The 19,623-nt window shown below is 42.3% G+C and overlaps 1 protein-coding gene across 6 annotated transcripts in view; it reads left to right on the plus strand.

The window, feature by feature from the left end:
• Positions 1-19,623, plus strand: part of LOC147027773 (voltage-dependent L-type calcium channel subunit alpha-1D-like) — a 518,308-nt gene that overhangs the window by 384,370 nt on the left and 114,315 nt on the right. For all 6 annotated transcript variants that reach the window (XM_085877381.1, XM_085877383.1, XM_085877382.1 and 3 more), the window contains 5 exons: positions 179-286; positions 6,243-6,295; positions 16,733-16,879; positions 17,247-17,448; positions 17,880-18,038. In XM_085877381.1, coding sequence (XP_085733507.1) covers positions 179-286; positions 6,243-6,295; positions 16,733-16,879; positions 17,247-17,448; positions 17,880-18,038 — 669 coding nt within the window. The remainder of the gene's footprint in view (positions 1-178; positions 287-6,242; positions 6,296-16,732; positions 16,880-17,246; positions 17,449-17,879; positions 18,039-19,623) is intronic.

The following is a 19,623-nucleotide window of genomic DNA, read 5'->3' on the forward strand; positions in this document are numbered from 1 at the left end:
GATCAAATACATATATTGCATCGGATGTTTCATTGGTTTGACAATTTGAATGTCTTGCAGCAGCAATTGGATAAATCGAGGCACGTGCTAGAAATGCAACTGATACAAACTGTTGAATCAAGAACATTGCAGGTGTAAAAATTCCAGCCTCGTGTTGCCATCACCCTTGAATTTGCAGCACGTGGTGCAGTGCGTATTCGTGGCTATTCGCACCATCGGGAACATCATGATTGTCACCACGCTGTTGCAGTTTATTTTTGCTTGTGTTGGTGTGCAGCTGTTCAAGGTGTGTATCACTCAGCCTAATGAGTTTGGGTGGGCAATGAACATGATTCAGCCACGCAGGTCCTTGCTTTGGGTTCCACATTGACTGATTTACATTGGTGCTTTCTTGAGATCTAAAATTCTGTGGCCAAAAAAAAAACATACAAAGCTTTCTTCTTATAGTTACCTTCGCATTCTGCGAAAGGTTATGTTTTGGTTGCTGTGTATTTATTTATTTGTGAATATGTGTGTTTGTTTGTTATTCGCATAACTCAGAAAGTATGAAACCGAATTGCATGAAATTTGGTGGGATGATTCGTGAGCATCCAAGGACGATTTGATTAGATTTTGGGAGCGATCGGGTCAAAGGTCAAGGTCAAGGTCATGAAAGGGTCAAAAACACTCTTTTGAGCATAACTTCCTTCATAATACAGCTATTGACATGCAACAACCGCCATATTGTTCCATGACGAGATACCTTTCAGATATGTGGTGTCGGATTTGACGTAACGTCATCGGAAGTGCGTCTAAATGACGTCACAAGATGACGTAAATTTTCAATTTTCGATCTCATCAGTTTTGATCATACCGTTTTGTAGGACTTACCTTAAGGACGTCACACACCAAATTTGACTTCGATCGGACTGACCGTTATGACGTCATTGACGTTTGAACATGACGTTTTTCAATTGTGGCTAAAATGTCCTGATATTTTACATTCAAATATCTATATAATTTATAAAGCAAAGTCTCCCAAATCCAGGCATTAGGATCAGTACCAAAATATCTGTTTATTGATGTCCAGGTTTTGCGAATCAACTCTGTAGTCAAGGTCAAGGTCACACTCAAGGTCAAAATATACTTGTCGGCGAAGCTTCAGATCTAATAGAGCTATTAACATGAAACCAACGTTAAAACGTTCAGTGAACTACGACCTTTCAGAATGGTAGTCCCCAATTGGACGTGACTTCCCCGGAAGTGCGTCAAAATGACGTCAAAAGATGACGTCATTTTTCAACTTTTTAATTTTTCAGTGTTTATCATTCAATTTTGTTGGACTGCCTTCAAGGAGGTTACACCAAATTTGACGTCAATCGGACTGACGGTTGTGACGTCATGGACGTTTTAAAATGACGTTTTTCAAATGTGCCCGGAAAAAAGTTGCGGCGGCGAAGGTATGCGCTCTACCGAGTGCCCGTTCTAGTTTGTTTCAGATTTTGCTTCTTGCAGCTTTGTGTAGATGAAGGCTCTCTCTCTCTCTCTCTCTCTCTCTCTCTCTCTCTCTCTCTCTCTCTCTCTCTCTCTCTCTCTCTCTCTCTCTCTCTCTCTCTCTCTCTCTCTCTACTCTCTACTCTCTACTCTCTACTCTCTACTCTCTACTCTCTACTCTCTACTCTCTACTCTCTACTCTCTACTCTCTACTCTCTACTCTCTACTCTCACTCTCTCTCTCACCCCCCCCCCCCCACCCCCCAGCTGTTCTGTTCCAATATTACAAACTAGCAAATACAGCCCATTGCTCCCGCTGATGGGGATATTAAGGAGAGGAGAGAAGGGGGAGTGGTGTGGGGGGGGGGGAGGGGGAGAGTAGGAGAGTGAGGTGGTGGAGAAAAGAGGGGTGGGAGAGCTAGGAAGTGGTGAGAAAGGGGGCAGCGAGGAAGGGGGGCAGGAAGAGTGATGCCTCACCAAACGTTGCTATACACTCTGGGAGGTTGGGGGAGAGAGGAAGGGAAGGGGAAAGTGGGGAGGGGGTTTTGGAGGGAACTTAAGGGAGAAAGGTGGGGGGGGAGAGGAGTGCAGGATTTAACAAAATGGGGTATGGTAATACAGCCTGCGGAGACTGAACATGAGGGGAAGAAAAGGCAGTGCGAGCGGATGGAAGGCAGCGTGTAGGGGAAATAAAGGCAGCATGAGGGGTAGAAAGGGAAGGCAGCATGAGGAGAGGTGAAGGGAAGGCAGCATGAGGAAAGGTGAAGGCAGAGTGAGGGGAAGGGAAGGCAGCATGAAGAGGGGAAAGGAAGGACAATAAAATGCACCCAAACAGCAACATTTTCTTTTTAACCACTGGTTTCTACATAAAATGGGGTGGGAGCATTTACAACCCATAATATCTACCTGGAAAAGGCCTGCCTGCATGCGTGCATGCTCAAACATGCAGTGACCTTTGCACCACTCCGGTCGGCTCACTCTGAATCGGATTTGTACATGCTACCCTCTTGGGAAGCCATTTTAAATTGATAACTAAACTGTCAGTCCTTAACAGTCCTCTTAACACAAGGGGAGGGGTGGGAGAAAGGGGGAGAGGGTGGGAGAGCGAGGGAAAGGAGAGGAGAAGAGAGGGAGGAAGAGGAGTGGGAGAGAGAGAGAGAGGGGGAGAGGAGAATGGGGATTCCAGCAACCATGATGCCCAGGTTAAAGTCCATCTGAGAGACATCACACACTTTGATGAATCACCCTGCCTGTGAAACACCGAGATGATAAATTATAGCTTGGTCGGGATTTGAATACAGGCTAGCCAGCTTAGATCGAACATGTTTACCTCTCGGCTGTCCTGCCGTGATGTGGCGATTCATTGCTTTATAACCCCTGCAAACATTTTTTACTCATAGTAATCTTGTCATTTCTTTTTGCCTTCCAAACTCTGGAGATGTCACCATGGAGAACCGAGCTGCACTATTGCCATGGAAGCTTGTCAAGGAAACTTCAAAAACGAAACTTTAAAAAGAACAAAACTTTTTTTTCAACTCAAAATGTGATATTGTGTCTTTCCTGGTGGAACCTTTTGCCAGATTTCACCATTACTTTAGATGAGAAGCATGGAGATTTTCGATGGCAAGCCATCGACTTTGCTCTAGTTTGAATTGTCATCATGATGATGGAAGTAAACAGAAACTATTTGAAACTAGTGGTGCCAGGCACAACAAATCCCACCCATTTAAGGAATAAAGTCTTCGGACCCTACCGATCTTCACAAATATGCATTTTTCACTATAGGAATGGGTAGGATTATAAGTGACAAATAGAATAAGGCTCACTATGAGCTTAGTTTGAAGTAAATTAGATCATTTTTGACGAAGTAATGAGCGAAAAATGATTTTTATCTTTTTGTGACCTTGACCTTGACCTTTGATCCAATTGGACCTAAAAGTTAATGGGGTCATCCAAGGTTCATTGCCCATCTGTGGATTAAATTGATAGTGTTTGCTAAAGCCGTTTTGCCATAAAGTTGCTGACAGACAGACAGACAGACAAACAAACCGGACGATTACAATATCCCGCTCCCTCCCTCCGGGGGGCGGGATAATAAAAAAATATTAGAGTCTCATACCCTTGTCTTTCTGCCAACCAATCGATATTTGTTGGCTTTATTTATTACTAGCTGAATTACCTGACGTTGCCCTGGGGAAATTCAATGAAATATATATTATCCTGCATAACAAATTGGGGAATGTAGGCCTTTTGGTTTCACATGAATTACCAATCTTAGGCGTTGAAAAATATGCTTGGACCACATTTTCTTATTTTAACTTATTTTTATTAATTTTATTCTTTAAATTCAACAATCACTGCAACTAAAACATATGATCTTCACAAAACATATTTCTCTATTGCTCCCTGGAAAATCCCAGACTATACAAGCATGAGGCCTGAAGACCAATTTTCTGACATTAATTATTTATTTTTTTGAATTTTTCTAATGTTTTTTTTTTATCCAAACATAACCCTCAACCTTTCTCTGGATGAAAGAGGAAGCCATCGAAAGTTTGGTTGCACTGGTTCCTGCAGGGTCCGAATGCATAACGAACAAACAAACAAATGCACAAACAATCTTTCTTCTTTGTATATTAGATTTGGCACAAGATAAAGCTGTTAGCTTTCTCACAATAAAGTGTCTGCCCCTTGTTAAATATTTCTTGGATGCATTCACTACAGCTATAACGTTAAATATATTTCCATGGAAGAGTGTAAATGCAAGAATGAATTTGACTCGGCTAAAATACAAAAACAGGTGTACCGCAGTCAAGTGAGATAAAATTTGCTTCACATATTTAGAGCATTGCAGCCTCAAGCAAGTCTGTAAAATCAACAAATTTGTTATAGACTAACATTTAAAAAATGCCCCTTCTTCCTCCAGGAAATTCACAGAAGCTTCTTATTGACATAAGTTGTGTTCTCAAATCGATCCTCAAGACAACTAGAATGGCACTCGATGGAGTGCATGTCTCTGCCATGCAATGTCTGATCCAGAAGAACATCAGGCATATAATAAAATTGACTGACCAATATACTTGAAAAATCTTCGATTTTGAAAGTAACAAACAGACAGACAAACAGACAGACAGGAATGAAAACATAACCTCCTTCCACCTTCGGTGGTGGTGGTAATTTGTAAATACCTGCTCTCTCTCTCTCTCTCTCTCTCTCTGGGAGCGAATTATGGTGTCAGTGAAATATCTTTTGCAATGCCATGTGTACAGCTCCCCTCTATAAAAAATTATGGTTTCACCCCCTCACCCCTTTGTAAAAATTTTGGTTGTGCCCCCACCACCATGTAAATATTCTGGTTGGGGATGCTAAATGGAAAATATAGCTGAGAAAAGGAAGAGAATGGCAGATAATTTGGAAAATAGAAGAGGTTATATGGGGGGATTTGGGAGAGGTGGGAAGGGAAGTGAGAGCAGATTAGGTGGAGATAGATGTATAGGGAAGGATGGAAAGAGGACCATATGGAGAAAGGTCAAAAATTCTGCCATTTTTTTGCATAATGCAGTGATCATCTCCGATGAGACTTTGCATGCATTTGACTTCCTAAAAACACTCCTGGCCTCCAAGCAAATACTTGAATTCAATCATATGGAATATGCTGAAAAGTCCCTGTCAATTGATGGAGATTCACCTTGTCTCTTTGGGTAGATTCTGTACTTCTAGACTCAACAATAATGGAATGTGCTGATAGTTTTCTGCACTATGAGTGAATCTGAGTCAATGGACAGGAAGTAAGTTTGATAGAAGTGGTTGATATTGGATATGGCCATCATTAATGTTCCTTGTAGAGATTTCTGATTGTTGCTAACCTCCATAGCTTCTTGATCCCATGTACCCACCACTGCTCCCTTCTATTCGCCCACTGAACCGCCTCCACCTCCAGCCCCCTTTTTCCTTTCCTTTCTGCCCCTCATGTGATGGCTTTGACTCCCTGTTTCCCTGTGATCCTTTGTCAGTCTGTGAACCTGCTGCCCTCAATCTTTATATTTTCCATGAGCCGAGAACATGTGTCCATTGTCATTGTTAGTTTCCCGAAGCTTTGAGTGCAGCACAAAGCCCAATGCACAGTTGAATCCTACCACTCATGTGAAATTGGTCACTGGCCTTAACACCAATACAAATTTTTCTCGGCATAAAAAAACTACATATATCGAACAAACATTTTCAAATGGATCACCTTGCCACCATGAGAGCATTTAAATTACATCAGATGTGGCAATAAATGTGAATTGTTGCTCCCAGCCTGCCGTCTCAATGACAGAATTCCCGATTTGCATTTTTGCCTTCTCCATCCCCACCTCGTTCAGAATTCCGTGCGTGCACGGGCAACTTGCTAGTCATATAAGCAAATGGATGTGATGAGGAAACGGAAGGTAACACCGCTGAAGTAGCTCCAAACTGAAAAAAAAATATTCATGTTGGCAATCTCTTCAAAATAGTGTATTTGGTTGACATGAAATGGTGGGTGTTCGAATTTGTGAGATGGCTCTTACTGTATGTATATGTATGTATATATATATATATATATATATATATATATATATATATATATATATATATATATATATATATATATATATATATATATATATATATATATACATTTTCATACACACATGTCATCGGAGATTTAACCTGTGTGCTGTTGAGCCTTTTTCTTGATGTTTGACCAACTTAGGCCTGATGTGTTTCTTCTGTTTTGCTTCATACCAGGGAAAGCTTTACAGCTGCACAGACAGAGCCAAGCACACACGAGAAGACTGCAAGTAGGTATTAAAGATACCATTGGTCTTCTTTTACTGTTGGCAGTTTGAGATTTATCTGTGACTGGATGTTTGATAAGTATGTTAAATGACATGAGAATGATGTTTGCTTGCAAACACTCCAATAACTTTACAGATGTATCATACTTACTGAATCCTGTTGTATTCAGCGACTTCACTATCATCCAAATAATTGTTATACAGGACTTCGTATTTTGTTTGCACATTCTAAATGATGAATTTGATGAAGGTGATTTTATATTTTATTGTGGTTTAAAGATTCTTGACTTCAAGCATATTAATTGTGACAGTTAGTTTATTTGGATTTTTATATTTAAGTAAATGCTGTTGTCTTGTGTCTACTTGTTCATCCTGCCTTTTCTTCCATATGGTTTGCACTGAATAATTTTTTTTTGTATACCTTGTCGAGGCTCGTATGAGAGCTAACACACACGCACAGCAAGGGGGGGGGGCATGAGACAAGAGGGGTGGGAGTGGGAAGGACAAAACAGTGGGGAACAGAGACATTGGGAGATCTGTGGAAGGGAGGGGGATGCGGTGGGGAACATGTGGTATACAAGATGGACATTACAGTGACTTTCAGGAGGAAAGCAAGGAATTTGAAGGAGGTGGGCTTGGGTGGATTAACAGGGGTAGAAAAGATAGAGGATTTGGATGGGGGAAGGAGGTGGTGGTGAACATAAGAGGTGGTGGTGAACAGCTGTTTTGAAGGCCTGGAGGGAAGAATGGGATTGAACAGAGTGAGGGAGTTTATTCCAAAGGTGGTAAAAAGAGGAATTAAAAGAGTGAAGGTGAGCAGTGATTCGTGATTTTGGTAGTTTTACCAGAAGGGGGTTGTTGTCGGACTTTGAGCGCCCTGTGAAAATATGGTGGGGACAAATCGCAGATAGAGCAGGGGGGTGGAGACTGGAAAGGAGACGGTAGAAGACAGAAAGACCACTGACCTGCCTGCAGTGAGAGAGTAAGAGGCCCAAAGACTCGGCCTCATCGCAGGAGATGCCAATGATCCGAAATGCCCTGGTTTCCACAGCGTGAAGCCAGGAAAGGTAGGAGGCAGGAGCAGCAGCCCAGAGGGGAATGCAGTACTCCATCAGGCTGCGGACGAAAGCTTTGTATGTGGTGAGGAGCTCAGGTGGGCCGAGGAAGGACTTTGCACGATGGAGGATACCCAGTCGGCAACTGGCTTTAGAGGCCAGTTTGGAAATGTGGTTTTCCCAGAAAATATCATGGCAAATAGTGAAACCCAGAAGCTTGAAAGAAAGGATTTCTTCCAGAGGATTTCTGAGAAAGTATATTGGGGGGGGGGTGGGGGGTCTAAACGATCCTCTCGGAGAGACAAAGTGAGAGTGTGAGATTTGTCAGAATTGAAAGACATGTTCCACGTGTTGGACCAGTTTGTGATTTTATCCAGATCTGCAGTGAGTGAAGAAGCTGCTGCTTGCTGGTCTGAGGGATGACAGATGGTACGGCAGAGGGTGGAGTCATCAGCAAAGAGATATAGAGGATTTTCCAGAGAGTCGGAGAGATCATTGATGAAAACCAGAAAAAGAACAGGGCCCAGAACGCTGCCTTGAGGAACTACATCCTGGACAGGATGAGGAGATGAAAGGACTCCATTTAGGGCCACATGTTGACTGCGACAGGAGAGGAAGTCTGCGAGCCATGAGTGGAGATGGCCTTGGATACCATTGGAAGAGAGTTTGGTGAGCAGGGCAGGGTGCCAGACCGTGTCAAAAGCGCGCGATATGTCTAGGGATACGGCTCTGATTTCATGTCCGGCATTGAGGACCTCCATCTATTGTTGGGCGAGCAGAAGCAGCATATCCAGGGTAGAATGACCTGGTCTGAAACCAAATTGATGATCAGAAATCAGGCCATTGGAGAAGAGGAAGGAATTGATGCCTGAAGCAATAATGGATTCCATAACCTTGCTGATGATTGGGAGAAGGCTGATTGGTCTGTAGTTGCAGGGATCTGTTTTTGCACCTTTTTATGCAGGGCAGTAATGTTTGCTGATTTCCAAGCAGATGGCAGATGACCTTGAGCAAATGAGAGGGTGAATAGAACAGAGAGAGGGTGAGCAAGAGCAGAGGAGCAGGTTTTTAGGACACGTGAGCTGATGCTGTCTGGACCGGTTGCAGAATCTGCGTCGAAGTTTGACAGGAAGCTCTCCACTTTGTCAGAAGAAAAGGACACAGAGTCCAGGGACAGTTGGGTGTGACTGGGTAAGGTGAGTACAGAAAGCGATAGGTTTCGGATGCAAGATTCCGATGCAAACACCGAGTTTAAGCATTCATCCTTTTCACGTTCCGTATCAGCAGTGTGGTCATTTGAGGTAAGGGAGGGATGGAGGGGGAACATACACCAGAAACAGATTTGATTGGACACCACCAGGATTTGGAGGAGGGAGAGAGATTTGAGAGTTCAGACTTGAGATTAGAAAAATGTTGTTTTCTGGCTCTCCTGAGGGTAGATACACACTTGTTCCGAGCTTTATGGAAGGAACTGAGATTATCCTCAGTTGGGTTTGCTTTCCATGAGGCAAAGGCAACTTGTTTCAGGACAACCGCCTCGCCACAAGCTTCAATGAACCATGGGCGGGAGGGAGGGTCGGACAACTGAAGACTCGAGGGGATAAATCTGTGCATGAGGGAGATCAAGTTTCTTTGAAAGAATTCACAGGATGAGTTAATGTTGGAGAAAGTAGCGATGGGAGACCAGTCTAGAAGTTTGATGGCTGCTTGGAGACCCTGCCAGTGGGATTGAGTGAAATGCCAGACTCGACGGGGCTAAGGTGGTTCTCTGATAACAGCCAGAGAGATGTCCACTTTGACAAGGACATGGTCAGAAGAACCGATTGGAGCGAGGAAGAACAGAGAATATTTTCAGGGAAATTTGTCAAAATCAAACCCAGAAGAGGTTGACAAGAGATAAAATTTATTGTTCTAGGCTCAGCATTAATGATTTTTAGTTTCTAATATGCATCTATATTGTCATGTTCTGCCACGTCTAAATGCCTTGTGTTGGTTGAGAATTTGAATTCTCAGTACCTGGAAAGTGAGCTCATCACAGAAGAATTACTATGTGGCATTGGATTGTCAGTAATAAAACCCAGCTGACTCACAAATGACACCCATGGAGGAAGCAATCTGCTTTCCCTACTCAGCATGGCCTAAGCTGCTACCAATCCACACTTTGTTGTTGGCTCTTAAATCTTATCTTCGTTGACTGGGCAACTTCGGATGATTACTAAAATAACACCTATAGTCCAGGCAATCTAGCCCATTTAACCATTAAAAATGGAAAAAATTGAAACAGAATTTTTTGGGGCACAGAGGTCTTCTATGAAGTGTCTTGAATAACATACTAAAAGTCCTAAGAAATTACTGCTGCGGAAATCGGTTAAATATGCAAAACTACAAGATGGCCGCCATAAATCAATAATGTCTCATATCTCCACCATCAGAAAAGATATTTGAATGATTTAAAATGCTATTATACGGTTGTTGGACATAAGGAATCATTTAGAATAGGTTACGATTCGATTGGATGCAATACTCGTTGAACAAATCCAATATGGCCTCCAAAAATCCATTTCTTATCATATATTTGCCCTGTTATATGACAAATTGTATTGAATGAAATTGTGTACTAATATAATGAAGGCAGGTAAGTGTTTTTAAGTTTATTCACTACATCATACTTTAGTAACACGCTCATCAACATCAATTCTACACATCGCATGAAGAATATAGCAGAAATGTGACACACCATGATGCTATTGTCAATGCAGTGATTGATCATTGTAGTTGATACACCGTTTAGACTGGGTCCAACTCAACCATAGTCATCATATGCATTTGACAAGTCTGGTAACTGTGAGTTGGTACAGCTCACACCACGGCATTCTCCACACACATTTGTGCAAGGCAAGCCATATTTTCGGCATGTGCACCTCCGGGTGGTACAGTCCTTCTTACAGCTACAACAGATGACATCCAGTAGTTCTGATGGAGTGGCTGGTTGGTCGGTCTGCATTGGCAGATATCTTCCGTCGACAACGTTTCATCCAAAATCCTCTGGTCTCATATTGATGCAGGCATCTTTCCATTCCATAACCTGATAGTATACACGAAGGCTGTGGTACTTAGAGGAGCCAGACGTTGGTGGTAGACTTTGGGGTTCCACGGTGGCGGTGCCTTTTGAAACCTTTTCACAGAACCGCCGGTATCGTAAGCTGTCTAGTCCTTCGTCTTCGGCACCACCATACATTGACACCAATGCCTTCTCTCCTGCTGCGATGATCGCCTCCTTCGCTTGATCAGGTTGACTGAACAATTTGGCCTGATTGTAGAACACAGGGTCATTCTCGATTTTCTTGACTGCCACGCCCTTCCCTCAACCAATCAGGCGAGAGGTAGTATCACAGCCTGCAATTGCGTGGACAAAGAGCAGATGATCACACAGTTTAGGACCGAGCAACTCCCTGGATTGTTTTATGCACCAGACTCTCTTCCTTTTGGTGGATTGTTTAGACTCTGGTGCCATGAACAACTCATGTGCGTCCATTTTGACATGGTGCAGTAGGAGAATCAGCAAGTCTGTGTCATCCCCGATCAGTACAGTGTCTTTTGCTTGGGCAGAGGCAACTGCTGTTTGAACAATTAACACGTCGGCATCGTGCATTGCCTGGTCTATGCTACAGCCAGCTCTCTCCAACTTGTCACTCAGATAATGGATGAATCGCTGCTTGTTTGCCTTGTTGTTCAGGAAAACTTCTTTCTTTGATTGAATCATCATGTCACCATTGAAGTGTACTGTCACACCAGCACAAGCCCCTGTTCGTCTCAGTTGTGTGGCATCTTTTGTTGCGGGCTCATCTTTGTACCCATCAAAGACAACGACAGCAGCTCCATACTTATGTGTGACGTACACAACGTACATTTGACACACACTGTCAAATGTTGATCCTCTTGGCCATGGTATGCGATGAAGTGGAGCACCACCATCTAGCACATACTGGACATTTTCACTGGGATCTCGTTGCTCTCCCTTCATAGACTTCCAGAGCACATCGGCCAGTGTTGCCTTATTTGCCTGCAGGGGGAGTGCAGCTGATTCAAACAGTGCAGGTGGATGAGTGCAGAGCTCATACTTGAATAAGGATGACACATCTTCTGAACGCTGTCCTACAGTTACCAACCTCTGAAATATCAAGTGTGGATCCACCGTTACAGATTCTCCTTTGACCTTCATTGTTGATTTTGATCCAAGTGTCGTGGCCTGGTCAGCTTTCTTGAAGACATGATCTTCTACAGAGACCCTGACCATGGAGTCTAGAATATCTTCCCCAATTTCCCTTGATCGGTCAACGTTGACTCCTTTTTGGGCCGTCATGCCGTTGGGGATGTTGAACAGTGATGGATTTTCAATGAATGGATCCCTCTATGCCAGATAGCTGATAAGATTCAGGGTGTCATTGACATCTCTAGCTTGTCTCGCCTTTGACATATCCTTGTGTTGGTCACTGGTCTCGTACGACACACCAGTGACCTTCTGCATGGCATCATTCATGTTGGCACATGCCGGCATGGACATGACCCACAGTAGGCGCTGAGTTTCGGTCATGCCCTTTCCTCGTGTCAGGCCTCCATGCGTTTTTACGCTCCTCATTAGCACCTGCTCTATGATGAGGTCTGTGAACAGTCCTCCCCAGTATCTGTCACTACGCCTCACTACATGATACCCTTCCTCGAATTTCTGATGTACATCGGGGTGTGTTTCGGGCAGCATGGTCATCGTTTACAGATATACATATGCGGACTTCACATATAATCTGTGTCCAGCTGCTGCAAAGTAGGGTAGCATTTCACATGCTGAGTTAAGATGCAATCTCCAGTTTCCTGTTCGCTCTGCTTTGAGAAACCTTCGCAGGATATCCACCATCTCCAGATACTGTAACCATAGGGTTGTTGTGCGCCCAGTCATCGTTTCCTTCTTTCCATTCACTTTACTTTGGATTCGCACTAATGCTTCTGATGAACACACCTCTTCCACAGAGAATGTACACGACATTGCTCGGTCATACAGTTCCGTAGCTGCAGTCAAGTCAGTCGTGATGGTGTCTGTATCTAAATCGTGTGTATCTTCATCATCATCTGACAGTTCCGGATTTTGTAGAACACCTACAGCCTCGGAGTCATCATCTTCCTGCTTAGTTGGGACTGGAACGTTGTATGTATCGGCCACAAGAATGGTATTGAGTGCAGCATCTACCAGCAGGTGACCATGGACTGCCCTTGACACAGCTTTGCCAGTCAACATGTGGCTAACAGTGTTGCTAGCATATGCAATCTCGAGGAGTTCCTGTAGTCCTGAATTGGCCATCAGGTGTGCGATGCTGCCTAAGAAGCACATCTGCATTTGGAACCCACCAAACCTCAGAACCATACACTTCAGATCACTGTCATCGGGCTGAGATCGGATAATCATCATCGCTTTCCAATATAAGGGCTGGTCAAATGTCAGGACTGGAGTGACTCCATATCGCTTCGCCTGAGCTGTTACGAAATGCAGTGTAGAGTAGATACATGATGTATCGCCCAGATCAAGATCAATCATTGGCAAGAAAATCACTGAGGCCTTTCCTGGGTGTTGACCATGATGTAACATCTGCATCATACCAGCCCATGCTGGTCTTGGAGATTGAAGTAGTAGTGAGCTCTTCCATAGGACATTGAGCTGTGCTGTTGGATCTTCTGCCTCCAACAATACAAGGGGTAGATATGTAAGAGGTGGGAATGCTGGAGGGATCTTGAAGTACCGAATGTTTATGCGACCAACAGCAGCAATGTCTGCAGCAGTCACATTTGCTTTGGGAATATGCTTATTGGCTCGTGTTCCTGGCGTGACTGCAGCAATTATACCCATTCCATGGAAGGTACCTGTACCATCAACAGTGGCTAGATTGTGATCCACATTGTCAGCAATATATTGCATAGTGTGTTCTGATGTGAACCCAGGAATGACAATACCTTGGGTAACTGCTGCATTCCGTTCGTACCTCTGTACCTCCGTGTATGAGCATGAGAAGCCATGCCCATGAAGTGTGTCTATCAAGAAGCGTGACGCAAAATGGTGGTGCATTTGCACCCCGAGGCCTATCTGTAGAGGTGCTGGTATGGCTCTTGGCCGTATTGCTTGCATGATACACTGACCAATTGAAGCAAGCTTCACGTCAATGTTCTGTCCAGCAAACATTGTCCTCAACAGTACTTGTAGTGACTTCGGAATATAGTTCAGAGCATGTTCTTCATTTTCCACATCTTCTATTTCTGGGTAGAAATCATGTGAGGTCTCCATAGATTTGACGTCACTGTCAATGAGTTTTGCAGCAGTTTCAATGATGCTATGTTTCTCGTCTTCAGCATTTTCAGTTTTACATTGCTTATGAAATGTATGCAGGATGGAACTTGCAGTGTCACGCAATGTCACAACACAGTCTTTTGCACCACGTGCTGTCATTAGAACTCTGTCACCAAAATGTTCCTTTATTTTAATTTTCATGTATTTGGTACTGTACGGATCCTGCCCTGCGTCCACGAGATCCTCAGTCATTTTCGTAACAAGTTCACTGATGGTAGCTTGTCCCTCGTCATTGTCTTCTAGGAATTGTGCGACTTCCAGGAATGCTGCTGCTCGCTTGGTCTCAGGTCTTCCACGTTTGAACCTTTTTGTGTCTGCAGATAATCTATTGGGAATATTCTTCCCCGTCCTGAAATTGACACTACACTGCTGGTGATATATTGCGTCTGCTGCATGCAGATCGTTCACAAATGCTATTCTGCCATACACCGCATCAGACCACTTGTCTTTCCTAGAACTACAAGCTTGAAGCACACTGGCTTGTAACTCATATGTTCTAACTTGAAACACATCAATGTCTCTCCGTTTCTTGTCATTTTTCGCAGATTGTCCACAAAATAGGCAATGTTCTTGAATATTGAATGCCGGTTGCAATGAACGGAGATCAGATCGATTTTCTGATTGATGCTGACGAGATGCTATGTCATCTTCAATGTTATCTGGTTTGCAATATGTACGGCGACATTCAACATGTACTACTTCCCCTGGTACAGTTTTCAAATCATTACCACGCTGTAGACTTGCACGATTCACCCCCTCACTGCCCTTCTTTTGTAGAACAACGGTTGGCTTTCCATCGCCAGTTGATTCTTCACATATGCAACACGTCTCTCTCGTTACTGACGACATCTCACTTCTTCAGCCTGCCTGAAATTAGACATTAAACATACATTGAAGGAAATAGATACCACCAGATAATGTTATGATTCATATTTCAGTAATAAATACCCGAAATATAGCAAACTGATGATTAGTGAAGATTAGCACGCAAATATATAAAAAGATATGGATTTTTAATTGCCATATTGGATTTTTTTCCCATGACTTTTGCATTCAATGAAGTCGTAAACTATTCTAAATGATTCCACATGTCCAATAACCCTATAATAGCATTTTAAATCATTCAAATATCTTTTCTGATGGTGGAGATATGAGACATTATTGATTTATGGCGGCCATCTTGGATTTTTGCATATTTAACCGATTTCCGCAGCACTAATTTCTTAGGACTTTTAGTATGTTATTCAAGACACTTCATAGAAGACCTCTGTGCCCAAATAAATTCTGTTGCAATTTTTTCCATTTCAAAAGTTAGTTTGCCTGGACTACTATAAAGAAAGCGACATTACCCACAACTCCTGTTCAAAAAATAAATAAATAAACCATGTGACTCCATACCAATCTACCATTTCCTTAATCTTTCACAAGGAAATATGTTTGTACAATGTGGAAAATTCTTAATTTCTGCTGTGAAGGTAAAATTCAACAAGACTTAAGGAACAGGTACCTTCAGCTTTTGAAGAACTTCTTTTTTCTTTTTCTTTTTTACAGAATCTAAAGGCCTGTAATGGAGCTGCCGCACGCACACATGCATCTCTCACACATGGACATACAGACAAATACATGAGACACAACACAGGACTGTTAGCTCAGTCAAACACAACCACTGAGCTTGGGGGAAGTGCCATCATTTCCTGTGGCACACTGGGTACCAGCGATGCCACAATAGTACTGCCTTTCTCACTGCACTCAGTGGGGCATTTCCTATAAAGAGGAATTTTTCCCTCCCCATGGATGCCAACCAATGGGGATTGTCTGTACTCTTGTCCTTTTAAATGCTGAACATCAAGCAAGGAAGCAGCACGTACCGCAAATAACTTGTCCGAGTTTTGAACCACCAACCTCTCGGACTCAGACAGGACGCTCTAACCAACACACCATGAGCTGGAGATAAAGCATTTTTAAATGTGTCAGCAAGTTGTTATGGCCCTATATCTGTTTGTCCACTTTAACTTGTTTAAGCTCCAGTTTTCATACCATAAGTCCTCACCCCTCCTCCTCCCCATCCCCCACCCCTACCACCTCTTCCCTTCCCATGACCTTTCTGCACATTTTGTTCCTCTGTGAGTAAACAAAAAATGTTATTCTTTTTCAGCAGTGATGTAAAGCTAATGGAGGAGCTTGGAACAAAATTTGATCGTGTATTATTGAAAGTTTCCTTTCTTGCACATTGATTTGTTATTCACTCTTGCAAGTCTTTGTCTGATTGTAATTTCATTTTTAAAAATCTGTTTATTCTTGCTTTTGTTTTTCACAGTATTATTGACCATTTTTCCTTAATTCTTTGTCATTCGTGAGTTTTGATATAATTTATTCATATTGTTCGTATTGTTCGTCCGCAGGCATATCAATACAAGCCTTGGCTTCTGAATATGCCTCCATACGTGCCTCTGTATGTGTTATTTTTAATTAATTTTCTGAAATTTGTAGAATTTGTTTTTCACTTGGAAGTTGTGAGTTACGATGTGTAAATATAGGTGGAAAAAGTCTGATATATTGCAACTTAATTCCAGGCTATAAGACAACAAAAGGTGAAAAAATTGAAAGTGGGTGTAGACTTTCTAAAGGCACTGTATATTTGTAACTATTGAAAAAATGCTTTTTGAAATTGAATTGAAAAATTGAAATTGAAGTAAACATCAGTGCACATCAAAATGAATCGCAAGGACCTGAATCGACAACAGACAAACGCATATGAGATAATGGTATTCAAACTTGTGTTCACTGCATCATGAGCCAAGGGTTCAGATTTGAACATGGAACAGGTCAACCCAAAAAAGTAATGCAATAAACTCAAATGAGTGGCTGTACAAGGATGGTTGTCCCCACCACTTCCCAATATGTCAGCTCTTGTTTGTAGAAATAATGCATCATGGCCCTGACCTGTGCAGTTGGTGCTGGGCAGAAATTGATACAGGTGTGAATCTTCTTCAGAGGTCATTTTATTGTATACAAAGACGGAGACGTACACCAACCCATGATGCGAAGCCGCGTGTGGCAGAACAATGACTTCATGTTTGATGATATCCTCTCCGGCATGCTCACTCTCTTCACCGTATCCACCTTTGAAGGATGGCCGGCGTAAGTCGCACATTCATCAGTACAGCTCTTCCTTTTCCTCCTGATAATATTTTTTTTCCAGAATTGTTGCATTATTTGCTTTTTTGACTTTCTGTTTAGTAGGAACCTTTTATTCTTTTATAAAGAGCCCTCAAAATAACTTTATTGGCATCTGACAATCGATATGTTGAGCATACCAGTCATCATATTTGGGCAAATACATAGCTGAAGGTCATTTTAGTTAAACTGTCTCAAGAACAGAAGCAAAAGTACTTTGAACAAGGATATGGAGAATGACAAATGGAGATTATGCTTGTGAAAGGAAAGGCAGATTAAAAAAAAAAATCATTATCTTGATTTTTGAAGACTTTCTGGTTCTTCCTGCCAGGCTGCTGCACAGGGCAATTGACTCCCATTCAGAGAATGTTGGACCCATCTACAACTACCGTGTGGAGATATCCGTGTTCTTCGTAATCTACATCATCATCATTGCATTCTTCATGATGAACATCTTTGTAGGTTTTGTCATCGTTACCTTTCAGGAACAGGGAGAGCAGGAATACAAGAACTGTGAGCTGGATAAGAACCAGGTATGGCCTACAAGGTCTGGTGAAGGCAAATTACCATTAATATTACCACGTTTGTCCTGCAACATATAATAAGCATAATAATATAAAGGCCATCGACATTACAAGGACAAAAAAAGTGGAATTTTTTTTTTAACCCTCCACCCCCTCCACCCCCATGCATTTTCCTTCCCACACCTCTCCCTTTCTCTTCCCCTCTGTTTTCCTTTTCTCCATCTTCTACCCAACTTTCTCATCCCTACTTTTTCTTTGGTATCTTTTAAATGCAAACTAAACATTTGGTAACTTTTAATTATTATGATTGACTTCTAATTTTATAACTTTTTGAATCAGCCATTTTTCAAGTGATCAGTTGGATTATGATAGCGAAAGATTGTCCTTGTGCTGTGTTTGCACAGAGAAACGGGATTCATGCTTTTTTCTTTGTCTTACAGAGGCAGTGTGTCGAATATGCTCTCAAGGCTCGGCCAATTCGGAGATACATTCCCAAGAACCCTTACCAGTACCGTGTGTGGTACGTTGTCAACTCAACAGTCTTCGAGTACCTCATGTTTGCTCTCATCATGCTGAACACCCTTTGTCTCGCCATGCAGGTATGATGTCGAAAAAAAAACCCTTTCCAGTTTTGATACATCATCACTTAGTAACCATTCATAAATCAGGGATGAATCCGGAGCATAAACATAATCAAACATCTGGCCTGTCCCAGGTCAGAAATAAAAGAACAGATTTAATTATATTCAGACAAATTTAAACTGGCAGCCATTTTATAATGAAAGCCAATGTCTTGATTCCAAATTAACAATATTTAAACTTTACAGTTGTATTCAGATTTATGAAGGTGGATGGTAAGCCTGGATTTTGTGAGTTTGACAAGAAGGGAGTTACTGGAAGAACGTGTGTGTCCTGGTGAAGCTGGGGAGGTTCAGGAGGTTGAGGGAGCAGCTGGAGCTAGACCGGAGGAGAGGGAGTTAAAATAATGAGGCCACTGATCTGTCTGTGATGTGAGAGCCACACATTGTGGGGTTCCATTATAAGGTCATCGGAACGTAAGTATCAAGAGACCCTCTCACAGTTCACCTGGCCCTGGCACGTTGCCATGAACAACTGGTGGTGTGCCCGCCACAGTCTCTTAAAAAAAACAATTTTTTTGATCTTTATTAAGGGGTGAGATTGTATACTGTCAGACACCAATAACAATTACAAACACTACAGTGTGTTCATGTAAAAACATCTTTAGTATCAAGCAGTCTCCAAGCAAACAATTTGAGGGAATGGACAATGGTAAAGCCATGTGAAAAGGTTAAAGAGGAGGTGCATTTGGAGTTGAGTGAGGGGGGGGGGGGTAACAAAGGAAGGAAAGAAGGAAAATATACAACACTTATGCATAATGATGAGCTGCATAGCTTGCTCAACATTCCAACCCAGGCTAGACAACTGAAAGGTGAGTGTACATGCCTCTAACCAACAATAACATGATACGATATCAATGTTAAATCATTTGGCCAGCATATCCGATTTGACATCAAATGAATGAAATATTTTAACAGTTTATTAGAAATTGACAAATTGACGATGGCAAAATCCATCTTTGATATGCCACTGTTTTGCTCTCTAGAGCTCAGCATGGATCTGATTTAAAAGGAATGGAATTGACAATGAAAAGCCACTTAACTTGTGACATTATAAAACAGAAATTGCTTGGAGAAAATTGCCTAACTATGAGAAAGAAGTGTTTTGCTTTGTTTTGTTTTCTACCGATCATATCATTATTTTTATTTTTGTAAGGAAAGCAGTGTATCCAATGATAAATCATGCTGAGATATATCTTGCTAGTTTTGTACTGAACAGGAGAGAGCAGACCAAGTTTTCATCTCGCCTGTTTTGTGTGTGTGTGTGTGTGTGTGTGTGTGTGTGTGTGTGTGTGTGTGTGTGTGTGTGTGTGTGTGTGTGTGTGTGTGTGTGTGTGTGTGTGTGTGTGTGTGTGTGTGTGTGTGTGTGTGTGTGTGTATATATATTTCTTCTTCTTCTTCTTTCGGCTGCTCCTGTTAGGGGTCGCCACAGCGGATCATGCGTATGATCCGCATCGTGATTTAGCACATGTTTTACGCCGGATGCCCTTCCTGACGCAACCCTGGTCGCCTCTTACGACACAGGGATATGGTATACCTATTTTAA

Source organism: Eptatretus burgeri, chromosome 4 (genome assembly GCF_056783735.1).
Source record: "Eptatretus burgeri isolate ZD-2024b chromosome 4, Ebu_testis_v1, whole genome shotgun sequence".
In the NCBI taxonomy this organism is placed as follows: domain Eukaryota; kingdom Metazoa; phylum Chordata; class Myxini; order Myxiniformes; family Myxinidae; genus Eptatretus; species Eptatretus burgeri.